The 13,585-nt window shown below is 39.6% G+C and overlaps 1 protein-coding gene across 1 annotated transcript in view; it reads right to left on the bottom strand.

The window, feature by feature from the left end:
• The window catches only part of LOC124788356 (FAS-associated factor 1), a 144,126-nt gene that overhangs the window by 106,131 nt on the left and 24,410 nt on the right, over positions 1-13,585 (bottom strand). Inside the window, exons 6-7 of the mRNA XM_047255621.1 lie at positions 12,391-12,514; positions 12,163-12,308 (exon numbers count right to left, since the gene is read on the bottom strand). Of these exons, the coding sequence (XP_047111577.1) occupies positions 12,163-12,308; positions 12,391-12,514 (270 nt within the window). The remainder of the gene's footprint in view (positions 1-12,162; positions 12,309-12,390; positions 12,515-13,585) is intronic.

Here is a 13,585-nt window from a genome sequence, read left to right as displayed (position 1 = left end):
ACTGTAACTTGGCACTTCAGAATTCTGTGACTGACTTGTTACTGGTCAGTGCTAACTACTCTTAGTACACAATACTATTAATGGTAACACAGTAATTAGTATTTTGTAAATAATTTAAGAGTAAAGGTAACAACTCAAAGGCAGGTGTAAGTGTGTGTGTGTGTGTGTGTGTGTGTGTGTGTGTGTGTGTGTGTGTTTGAGAGAGAGAGGGGAGGGGCACATTGGAAGAAGAATTCGCCTGAAAGGCAGAGAAGTTTTCAGCCTTTTTTATGTGCCTGTCAATGACTCAACAGCTTTAATGTTTGGTGACTTTTTACATTTAATCCTAAATTATTTAATTCTGCCAGAACTTTCTGTAGTATATTTATAGTATTATTTGGTATTTTTTAGGAAACTAGTTCAGTTTCAATTACACAAAATAATTTAAGTGATCATTAACTCTACTTGCATATAAATATTTAAATATAGTGATGAGTCAGACAACTGCTTTTCAACAATAAACTGACCAGTCAATTGTTTTTTCCTTTAGTTGTTTTTTTCAGTCAAACAAAAACTGAATGAAACTAGTCTCTGTGGTCACGTCAGCTATACGAATGTTATCACTCACTCACCAGTTTTAAGTGGTTTTTTATTTATTTATTTATTTATTGTCCCGTGGGACCAAATTAAGAAGAAGTCTCCATGGTCATGGAACAAGTCAATACATGAAATTATAGCACAATAGTAGAAACAGAAAAAAATGAAATATAAGAAACATATTCAGGCGACAAGTTATAAGTTTAAATAAAGAAAACCAACAATGTAACACTGGAATTTGCTTAATTTTTTAGCTCTTCCAGGAGCTCCTCGGCAGAATAGAAGGAGTGAGCCATGGGGAAACTCTTCAGTTTAGACTCAAAAGAGTTTGGGCTACTGCTAAGATTTTTGAGTTCTTGTGGTAGCTTATTGAAAACGGATGCGGCAGAATACTGCACTCCTTTCTGCACAAGAGTCAAGGAAGTGCATTCCACATGCAGATTTGATTTCTGCCTAGTGTTAACTGAGTGAAAGCTGCTAACTCTTGGGAATAAGCTAATATTGCTAACAACAAATGACATTAAAGAAAATATATACTGTGAGGGCAATGTCAGAATTCCCAGACTATTGAATAGGGGTCGACAAGAGGTCCTCGAACTTACACCACATATAGCTTGAACAGCCCATATTTGAGCCAAAAATACCCTTTTTGAATCAGAAGAATTACCCCAAAAGATACCATACGACATAAGCGTATGAAAATATGTGAAGTAGACTACTTTTGCGTGTTGAACTGTCGCTTATTTCAGATACTGTTCTAATGGTAAATAAAGTAACATTTAGTTTCTGAACAAGATCCTGAACATGGGCTTTCCACGACAGCTTACTATCTATCCAAATGCCTAGGAACTTGAACTGTTCCGTCTCGCTTATAATATGCCCATTCTGTCTGATCAAAATATTGGTTCTTGTTCAATTATGAGTTAGAAACTGTAAAAACTGAGTCTTACTGTGACTTAGCATCAAAATATTTTCCACAAGCCATGAACTTATTTCATGAACTACATTACTTGATACTGTTTCAATATTACACACAAGATCCCTCACTACCAAGCTGGTGTCATCAGCAAACAGAAATATTTTTGAATCACCTGTAATACTAGGAGGTATATCATTTATACAGGGTGTTACAAAAAGGTATGGCCCAACTTTCAGGAAACATTCCTCACACACAAAGAAAGAAAATATGTTATGTGGACATGTGTCCGGAAACGCTTACTTCACGTTAGATCTCATTTTATTACTTCTCTTCAAATCACATTAATCATAGAATGGAAACACACAGCAACAGAACGTACCAGCGTGACTTCAAACACTTTGTTACAGGAAATGTTCAAAATGTCTTCCGTTAGCGAGGATACATGCATCCACCCTCCATCGCATGGAATCCCTGATGCGCTGATGCAGCCCTGGAGAATGGCATATTGTATCACAGCCGTAAACATTACGAGCACGAAGAGTCTCTACATTTGGTACCGGGGTTGCGTAGACAAGAGCTTTCAAATGCCCCCATAAATGAAAGTAAAGAGGGTTGAGGTCAGGAGAGCGTGGAGGCCACACAATTGGTCCGCCTCTACTAATCCATCGGTCACCGAATCTGTTGTTGAGAAGTGTACGAACACTTCGACTGAAATGTACAGGAGCTCCATCGTGCATGAACTACATGTTGTATCGTACTTGTAAAGGTACATGTTCTAGCAGCACAGGTAGAGTATCCCGTATGAAATCATGATAATGTGCTCCATTGAGCGTAGGTGGAAGAACATGGGGCCCAATCAAGGCATCACCACAATGCCTGCCCAAACGTTCACAGAAAATCTGTGTTGATGACATGATTGCGCAATTGCGTGTGGATTCTCGTCAGCCCACACATGTTGATTGTGAAAATTTACAATTTGATCACGTTGGAATGAAGCCTCATCCGTAAAGAGAACATTTGCACTGAAATGAGGATTGACACATTGTTGGATGAACCATTCGCAAAAGTGTACCCGTGGAGGCCAATCAGCTGCTGATAGTGCCTGCACACGCTGTACATGGTACGGAAACAACTGGTTCTCCCGTAGCACTCTCCATACAGTGACGTGGTTAACGTTACCTTGTACAGCAGCAACTTCTCTGACGCTCACATTAGGGTTATCGTCAACAGCACGAAGAATTGCTTCGTCCATTGCAGGTGTCCTCGTCGTTCTAGGTCTTCCCCAGTCGCGAGTCATAGGCTGGAATGTTCCGTGCTCCCTAAGACGCCGATCAATTGCTTCGAACATCTTCCTGTCGGGACAACTTCGTTCTGGAAATCTGTCTCGATACAAACGTACCGCGCCACGGCTATTGCCCCATGCTAATCCACACATCAATTGGGCATCTGCCAACGCCGAATTTGTAAACATTGCACTGACTGCAAAACCACGTTCGTGATGAACACTAACCTTTTGATGTTACGTACTGATGTGTTTGATGCTAGTACCGTAGAGCAATGAGTCACATGTCAACACAAGCACCGAAGTCAACATTACCTTCCTTCAATTGGGCCAACTGGCAGTGAATCGAGGAAGTACAGTACATACTGACGAAACTAAAATGAGCTCTAACATGGAAATTAAGCGTTTCCGGACACATGTCCACATAACATCTTTTATTTATTTGTGTGTGAGGAATGTTTTTCTGAAAGTTTGGCCATACCTTTTTGTAACACCCTGTATAAATAAGAAACAGCAGTGGCCCCAGCACCGACCCTGGGGAATGCCCCACTTAACAGTGCCCCACTGAGACTGAACATCACTACCACTCTCAATATTGCAGAGAATTACCTTCTGCTTTCTATTCTTAAAGTAAGAGGCGGACCAACTGTAAGGTGCTCCCCTTACTCCGTAATGGTCAACTTCTGCAGTAATATTTTGTGGTCAACACAGTCAAAAGCCTTCGTTAAATCAAATAAAACACCTAGCGTTCGCAACCTTTTATTTAATCCGTCCAAAACCTCACAGAGAAAAGAGAATATAGCATTTTCAGTTGTTAAACCATTTCTAAAACCAAACTGAACATTTGACAGCAAATTATGTGAATTTAAATGCTCCAGTAACCTTGTATATACAACCTTCTCGATAACTTTAGCAAACACCGATGGCATAGAAATAGGTCTAAAATTGTCAACATTATCAATGTCTCCCTTTTTATAAAGTGGCTTCACTACCGAGTACTTTAATCGGTCAGGAAACCGACCACTACTAAAGGAAAAGTTACAGATATGGCTGAGAACTGGGCTAACATACATAGAACAATACTTCAGTATTCTGCTAGATACCCCGTCATATCCATGAGAGTTCTTGGTCTTTAGTGATTTAATTATTAACTCAATCTCCCTCTTGTCGGTATCATGGAGGAGCATTTCAGGTAACAGTCTTGGAACACTTTTTTCTAAGAGCACTATATGATTCCCTGTTGGGACTAGGTTTCTATTTAGTTCACCTGCTATATTCAGAAAGTGATTATTAAATACTGTACATATATGCGACTTATCAGTAACACGGACATTCCCACTACACACTGATTCTATACCCTCGACCTGTCTCTGCAGACCAGCCACTTCCTTTACGACTGACCATATGGTTTTAATTTTATCCTGAGATATTATTCTATCTGCATACCACATACTTTTTGCCTTCCTAATAACATTTTTAAGCACCTTATACCAATGTTTGTAATGGGTTGCTGTAATTAGATTTTGACTGTTTCTAATGTTTTGATATAATTGCCACTTTGTTCTACAAGATATTCTTATCCCTCTAGTCAGCCACCTAGGCTGCCTGTTTGTGCTAGTATCCTGTTTTGAATGTTCTAATGGAAAGCAACTTTCAAAGAGCACAAGAAAATTCTGAGAAAAGCATTATATTTATCGTCTACTGTATCAGCACTATAAACATCTTGCCACTCTTGTTCCTTGATAAGGTTTACAAAGGTCTCTACAGCAACTGGATCAGCTTTCCTAAGCAATTGATAACTATATTTAACATGTGTCGCAGCACAGAAGTCTTTTAGAGTTAAAATTTGTGCATCATGATCTGAAAGGCCATTCACCTTTTTGCTAACAGAATGCCCTTCTAGTAATGAGGAATGAACAAAAATGTTGTCTATGGTTGTTCTACTGTTCCCTTGCACTCTCGTTGGAAAGAATATGGTTTGCATAAGATTATATGAATTAAGAAGGTCTACCAGCATTCTTTTCCTTGCACAATTACTTATACAATTAATATTGAAATCACCACATATAACTAACTTTTTGTATTTCCTATAAAGTGAACCAAGAACCTCCTCTAGCTTTAGCAAAAATGTTGAGAAATCGGAGTCTGGGGATCTATAAATAACAACAGTTAGAAGTTTAGCTCCACTAAATTTAACCACACCTGCACAACATTCAAACAACTTTTCAGTGCAGTACTTTGAAACATCAATTGACTCAAATGGGATGCCGTTTTTCACATAAATGGCCACTCCCCCACACCGCAAAGAGCTCCTAGAAAAGCTGCCAGCCAACCTGTATCCTGGTAAAGGAAGCCTCTGAATTATCTCCTTATTTAAGAAGTACTATATTTACTCGAATCTAAGCCGCACTCGAATCTAAGCCGCACCTGAAAAATGAGACTCGAAATAATGGGGGAAAAAAAAAAATTCCCGAATCTAAGCCGCACCTGAAATCTGAGACTCGAAATTCAAGGGGAGAGAAAAGTTTTAGGCCGCACCTCCAAATCGAAACAAAGTTGGTCCATTCTAATGTGGGACACAATTTGGGTATAATGAATGACGATACAGCTACAGTAGTTTGGTTCGAGTCGTAAGCTTAGCAGTTAAGCTTTATCAGGTAGCCATTGCTATGCGTCAGGCGCTCCGTCTGTATTTATACGGGTACCCTTCCTTTTTCACGTGCTTCGTCTGGTTTGGATCGATTGCTTATTTTGCTATGATCTGATAAGTGCCATTTTCTTTGTTATAGGTGTTTACGTCACTCTAAGCTGAAAATGCATTACTGTGCTGTGTCATACATTGTCTGTCGCATTCTGATAGTACGTGTTTACGGCGTGTCGCCGCTCGCGGCATGGCTTGCTTTTGTGCGCGCTACCGCCGCTGACAATTAAAAAACAAGAGAGAGGAATCGTCTCATTAGCGAAACAATGGCAAGAGACTGCTATTTGTTGTTACTTACACTGCTGTTTTCTTTGATAATGATCAACAAGAACCAAATAATAGACTGCGTATGATAGAACATGTTCTCAACGAGAGTTAGGCGAAAATTTTTCTCCGTTTGAAAATCTTTGCGGCCGCTTTTTTAGTATGTCAAATTCTGCACAGAAATTAGAGTCGTCTTAGATTTAAAAATCTAGTCAGTTGCCGTGCTTCATTTCTGACTGTATCACTATTAGGCATAAGAATAATACGAATATAAACATGACACGATACGTATATTCTTCCGCGTTTGCTGTTGTCTCTAGTTTCGTAGTTTATTAGGCAGTCGTAGTTTATTAGGCAGACAGGATTTAAATGAGATAGCAGGAAACACGAAAGAATACATGGCAAAATGTTTATATTCGTATTACTCTTATGGTGAAGAGAATACTGCATGTGATTCAAATTTCATCAGGTTCCTATTAGCAACCATCTCTCCCCACTAGTAGGAAAAAGTTCAGAACGTAGAGTTGGTCATATTGACAAACATCCCAAACAGTCTTGCCAGTCGGATTTTCGTAGTACATTGAAATTCTGCTACATTCGAAGATGAACAATACGGAATTTGTATTATTTCGTTGGATAATGTATGAAAATGCAGTGGTCGAAACTCGGGGCGGAGAAAAAAAAGCTCGTCTTCCATCTTTTTTTAAAAAAAATTTATTTACTGACGCATTGGTTTTGGCGCCAGTATTTATCTTTGTGCCCACAAAGCATGCCTGTGTAGCGCTACATATATTCGACTGCAGAAGTTAGTTGTGGTGACACCTACCAACATTTTTCAGAACTTCCGCTTGCTTTGCACTCGAATCTAAGCCGCAGGCGGTTTTTTGGATTACAAAAACCGGAAAAAAAGTGCGGCTTAGATTCGAGTTAATGCGGTATTCAGATATATCAATAATTTCAGAGTCAACATCTATAAGCAGTTCACTAACTTTATCTCTAATCCCTTGTATATTTTGATGAAATATACTAATTCCCTCATTACTCGGATACCTAAGCTTTGTCAAAAGCGGTTCCTTTGTTAGAGAGACTTCCCTTAAGCAGGAATACTTATCAGCTGACTTCAATCTAAAAAAGGTGCAGCTCTAACACCCACCACTGCAGGAATTTTCCCGTGAGTGATCCCACCACCCCCACCTATGCTGTCACCTATAAGCTTTGCCAACCTCCCCTTCCCGTACCTGTTGAGGTGCAGGCCATGTCTAGTGAAACCCGTCCTGCTGATAGACTCACTCAATGTGAGACAATCAACTGAAAGAAGTCTCTGTCGACTGTGGCCTTTATACATATTTTTTCACACTTTCCTGGTTTGAGTGGTTTCATTCAATGTGAGACACACTACTGACACAACTAACTGTTAGTGACACCAGTTATATGAATGTTTTCACTCAGTGTCTGGGTTTGAGTGATTTCACTCCCATACTTTTTCACCCTTTTCCATTGGGGGAGGGGGGGGGGGCGGTCATTATGGCAGGTGCACTGCGCCCGCTGCTGTAACCTCCTCCTCCTCCTGCTGCTGCTGCTGCCGCTGCCAGCACCAGGGATGCAGTGCGAAGAGGTAGCGCAGTGGCCAGCATGAGAGCAGTACTGTCAGGACCTGCGTTAGTGGCTACTGGTCATTGCCTCCTCCTGCTGTCTGCTGCTCTGACATGGAGCCTGCAGGAGTCTTGGAGGCTAGATTTTTTTGTAATACATAGACATCATCACATCTTTTCAGCAAAACGGAATGGAAACAGTCACAAAAATCTGTCACATATTCTTTCTCCTTCACATACCCCTACGAGAATTTTTACGCTTTCTCAACTGGCAGAGGCTGCAAGTAAGATGGGGCTGGACGTTTTAGCTGTTAGTAACATTCGGGTACGGGGTGAGAAAGAAGAAGAAGTGGGAGAATACAAGGTCTTCTTGTCAGGAGTCAAAGCAGGAATAGCACAATGGGGTGTAGGGCTTTACATCAGGAAAGAAATGGAACCCAGCGTAGTTGCAATAAGGTATGTAAACGAACGACTGATGTGGATAGATTTGACAGTGTCTAGCAAGAAAATTAGGATTGTGTCAGTATATTCGCATTGTGAAGGGACTGATCAAGATAAGATGGATAGTTTTTATGAGGCACTCAGTGATGTAGTTGTTAGAGTAAAGGACAAGGACAGTGTTCTGCTCATGGGTGATTTTAGCGCCAGGATTGGAAATCGAACAGAAGGGTATGAAAAGGTTATGGGTAAATTTGGAGAGGATATGGAGGCCAACAGGAACGGGCAGCAACTCTTGGATTTCTGTGCCAGTATGGGCTTAATAATCACAAACTCCTTTTTTAAACATAAGAACATTCACCGGTATACTTGGGAAAGCAGGGGAACCCAGATCTGTCATTGACTATATAATAACAGATCAGGAATTCAGGAAGGCTGTGAGGGACACACGTGTATTCAGGGGATTCTTTGATGACACTGATCGTTATTTAATCTGCAGTGAAATTGGGACTGCGAGGCCGAAAGTGCAGGAGGTCAGGTCCATATGTAGGAGGATAAGAGTGGAGAAACTTCAGGATAAGGAAATCAGGCACAAGTACATAACAGCGATCTCAGAAAGGTACCAGTTAGTTGAATGTAGTCAATTACAGTCATTGGAAAAGGAATGGACAAGGTACAGGGACACAGTACTAGAAGTGGCTAAAGAATGTCTTGGAACAGTAGTGTGTAAAAGTAGGAGGAAGCAAACAGCTTGGTGGAATGACACAGTCAAGGCAGCCTGTAAAAGGAAAAAGAAGGCGTATAAAAAATGGCTACATACTAGAACTCAGGTAGACAGAGAAAGTTATGTTGAAGAAAGAAACAAAGCCAAACAGATAATTGCAGCATCCAAGAAGAAATCTTGGGAAGACTTTGGAAACAGGTTGGAGACATTGGGTCAAGCTGCTGGAAAACCATTCTGGAGTGTAATTAGCAGTCTTCGAAAGGGAGGTAAGAAGGAAATGACAAGTATTTTGGACAGGTCAGGAAAATTGCTGGTGAATCCTGTGGATGCCTTGGGCAGATGGAGGGAATATTTTGAAGAGTTGCTCAATGTAGGTGAAAATACGATCAGTAATGTTTCAGATTTTGAGGTAGACTGGGATAGGAATGATGATGGAAATAGGATCACGTCTGAGGAAGTGGAGAAAATGGTCAATAGATTGCAGTGCAATAAAGCAGCTGGGGTGGATGAAATCAAGTCGGAACTCATCAAGTACAGTGGAATGTCAGGTCTTAAATGGCTACACAGGATAATTGAAATGGCCTGGGAATCGGGACAGGTTCCATCAGACTGGACAAAAGCAGTAATCACACTAATCTTTAAACATGGAAACAGAAAAGATTGTAACAACTACAGAGGTATCTCTTTAATCAGCGTTGTGGGTAAAATATTCCCAGGTATTGCTGAAAGGAAAGTGGGAGTATTAGTTGAGGAGCAATTGGATGAAAATCAGTGTGGGTTTAGGCCTCTTAGAGGTTGTCAGGACCAGATCTTTAGCTTACGACAAATAATGGAGGAGTGTTATGAGTGGAACAGGGAATTGTATCTATGCTTTATAGATCTAGAAAAGGCATATGACCGGGTTCCTAGGAGGAAGTTATTGTCTGTTCTAAGAGATTATGGAATAGGAGGCAAACTTTTGCAAGCAATTAAAGGTCTTTACATGGATAGTCAGGCAGCAGTTAGAGTTGACGGTAAACTGAGTTCATGGTTCAGAGTAGTTTCAGGGGTAAGACAAGGCTGCAACCTGTCTCCACTCTTGTTCATATTATTTATGGATCATATGTTGAAAACAATAGACTGGCTGGGTGAGATTAAGATATGTGAACACAAAATAAGCAGTCTTGCATATGCGGATGACTTAGTTGTGATGGCAGATTCGATTGAAAGTTTGCAGAGTAATATTTCAGAGCTAGATCAGAAATGTAAGGACTATGGTATGAAGATTAGCATCTCCAAAACGAAAGTAATGTCAGTGGGAAAGAAATATAAACGGATTGAGTGCCAAATAGGAGGAACAAAGTTAGAACAGGTGGACGGTTTCAAGTACTTAGGATGCATATTCTCACAGGATGGCAACATAGTGAAAGAACTGGAAGCGAGGTGTAGCAAGGCTAATGCAGTGAGCGCTCAGCTACGATCTACTCTCTTCTGCAAGAAGGAAGTCAGTACCAAGACTAAGTTATCTGTGCACCGTTCAATCTTTCGACCAACTTTGTTGTATGGGAGCGAAAGCTGGGTGGATTCAGGTTACCTTATCAATAAGGTTGAGGTTACGGATATGAAAGTAGCTAGGATGATTGCAGGTACTAGTAGATGGGAACAATGGCAGGAGGGTGTCCACAATGAGGAAATCAAAGAAAAACTGGGAATGAACTCTATAGATGTAGCAGTCAGGGCGAACAGGCTTAGATGGTGGGGTCATGTTACACGCATGGGAGAAGCAAGGTTACCCTAGAGACTCATGGGTTCAGCAGTAGAGGGTAGGAGGAGTCGGGGCAGACCAAGGAGAAGGTACCTGGATTCGGTTAAGAATGATTTTGAAGTAATAGGTTTAACATCAGAAGAGGCACCAATGTTAGCACTGAATAGGGGATCATGGAGGAATTTTATAAGGGGGGCTATGCTCCAGACTGAACGCTGAAAGGCATAATCAGTCTTAAATGATGATGATGATGATGATCTCAACTTTTTACTCCCAATGAAGCTTTATTTTTACATGAGGTTAACTGCACCTGGAACAATTTAATGCACAGCAGTGTATATATCAGTTTTAAATAGTGAAAAGAAGAATTTGTGTTTCAGTACATAATTAAAAGAGCATTCATATCGCACATTTTAACTTTGGCGTACCCATTGAGGTGTCTTCAAATAAACCTAGAGTGGGACTACCGTCTGGGTGTACATGTACCCCAGATTGTATTGTACATCACTGCTTTACTTCACTTAATGAAAGCACTACAGACTAGTCTAACTCAGAACAGTAACTGGATAATTCAGTCTACTAAACCGCTAAACAGTGGATTCAGTTTAACAAACAACTGAATACATGTTTCAACCAAAAGAAAAACTACAGACTAGTTTCACCTGAAAATAAAGAATGAATAACTCAGTCGGTACGCAAAACACCACCAGATTGTGTCGACTGTTTGCATTCAGTTGCTACCATGGACTGGTTTCACTCTAAAGAAATGAATGTATAATAATCCGCCTGAGACATAAAGCTACAACCAACTAATTCATTTGTTTCCATTCGCTTACTCCCATAGACAGTTTCACTCAAAAGAATGGATAGTTCAATTGATACGTAAAGCTACATCTGAATGAGTCGATTGTTTTCATTAGATTGCTCCCAACACTATTAATGTAGCCATATGTCTATTGTACACTGCGTGACCTGTAAGTAGTCTATAGGCAAGGCAGGATCACTTACATCCACTCTCTGTAATCCATACACACTACCAAGTTACAGTGTGTGTACATAACACACACACATTCTTTATGCTGACTTACCCAAAACATGTTAATTTTCGGAACAGATAGGAGTATGCCTGGAATTATATGCAAATGTTAAGATAAAAATAATTTTAAAATGTTATTCTCTATGACAATTAGTGGGGCAGTCCTTTATGTAACTCAAGTGCTATTTCTAGTACTAATTTGAGTATTTGAAGATCTTGGAAAGACTATATCCATGAAAAACATTGAATATGTCAGGAACTTTCTGTGTTGCTGCAGAAAACTTATCAGTGTTCAGCGTACACTACAAAAGTCTGCCATACAACACAAAGAAATTGTATAACAATTAATGGTGTTGAAAACTGGGTCTGAAGATCCAGCAATGCCTGACAGGTGTTTCACCACAAAAACAACAACCACTATTGAAACTGGTCTAAACATGATTAAAATTTTACTACCCAGTGACAGTGCAGATATTGAGACAAAGTGTTGGGCATATAATTTATGAACAACTCTCAATGTATGAGAGGATAGAATATGCAGAGCCCAAATCTCTCTCTGAAAAATGACAAGCAGTTCCAAAATGTTCAAACATTCACATTCATTTTGCTGCAGCTTGTAAAATCTAGTGGTGAGATTCGCAACAAACCTTGTAACTTGGTTCCACATAAAAACAATTGGAGAAAAAATGGTTTGTGTGCTTTCCAGTGATGGAAAAAAATGTTCCAAGAGTACACAACATGATCATACACTTTTGGGACCAGCGGTCTTATGACACTACAAAAGAAAGCCATTATGACAAGAAAAAAGAAAAATAACTATTTTCCTAAATATCAGTAACCAAAAAACAAACAAAACCAGTGCTGCAGTGTGGAGTAAAATGCTCACATCTTTTGCAGGTTTCATACAAGCCTCTTTAATTGCATCTTCCAAAGATCCTGGGAAAAAGTCTGGATGTGACGAACCATAACGACTTGTAAACTGGTCACAAAAGTGAATGCAGGCAGCAGTTTCATCCTCTACGTTATCTGGAACTGAAGAAAAAAGAATAATCTGGCTGTGAAAGTAATGAAACAGGTAAAGATTACAAATACTTAGTAAATATTGGTGACATACTTAAGGGCTGCATTCTTTTAGTTTCAACATCAACGAAGATATCGTCTTCAACAGCAAATGTCTCTGATGCATCTTCAAACTCTTCTGCTGAGCTATTGTCACTCTCCACCAGATCAACAACAATCTGAAAATATCATCATAGCCAGCTGATATACTTAAATAAAGATTAAATAGAAAAAAACTTACATTACACAAAATTAAAGCTGTAAAAACATCTTAATAAAAACCACATTATGTGATGACGTGGTCATAGGATACTATTTTTCTGTGTTTTGTGGATACACTATTTTGAAATCTTACCATGACCTGACTGGATATCTATTTGTGTCCTAGATAACTGTATTATCTGCAAAAAGCCTACATGCTCATTAACATACAACAACAAGGATCCCAAAACACTTTTTTGGAGCACAGCCAAGGTTTCTTCTACTTCTGTCAATGACTCTCCATTCCTACCAAAAAAACCATCAGTTCAGTCAAAATTTTATTTAATATCAGTGCAACAGTATAACTGTTAATAATCAGTGTGGTAGCAAATCAAATGCTTTTCGTAAGTCAAATACTGTAGCAACATGACCTCTTCAATCCATTGCTTTGAAGATGTTACGCGAGAAAAACGCAATTAGGTTTACCATGACTGACGTTTTTCGAATAAATGCTGCTTGCCATGGAGGAGATCATTCTGTCTGAGAGACCTCACTATGTTTTAGCTAATACTACATTCTAGGATTCTAGAACATATGGATGTCAATGTCCCATAAAATGTCAATGTCCCTTAAAACCCACTTCCTTTCGTCTTCCCCTCTCCTTCCCTCTTTCCTGATGAGGCAACAGTTTGTTGCGAAAGCTTGAATTTTGTGTGTATGTTTGTGTTTGTTTGTGTGTCTATCGACCTGCCAGCGCTTTCGTTCGGTAAGTCACCTCATCTTTGTTTTTATATACAATTTTTCCCACGTGGAATGTTTCCTTCTATTATATTGATTGGATAGTAGTTTTGAGGCTCGTTTATGCTACTCTTTTTGTAGACAGGTGTCAGATACAATACACTTGTGCCAACGCTTTTTCCAATCCTCGAAGCACTTCTCATAAGCGCTTTTTGGTACAGCCTTGAGTACTTCCAGTTTTTATTTCCTCAATCATTGAAAATCTTCATCCTTTTATAGGTCTCTTCAGTTTTGGAAACAGGAAAATGTAG

Source organism: Schistocerca piceifrons, chromosome 3, assembly GCF_021461385.2.
Source record: "Schistocerca piceifrons isolate TAMUIC-IGC-003096 chromosome 3, iqSchPice1.1, whole genome shotgun sequence".
In the NCBI taxonomy this organism is placed as follows: Eukaryota; Metazoa; Arthropoda; class Insecta; order Orthoptera; family Acrididae; genus Schistocerca; species Schistocerca piceifrons.
This window is presented reverse-complemented; position numbering and strand designations above follow the sequence as displayed.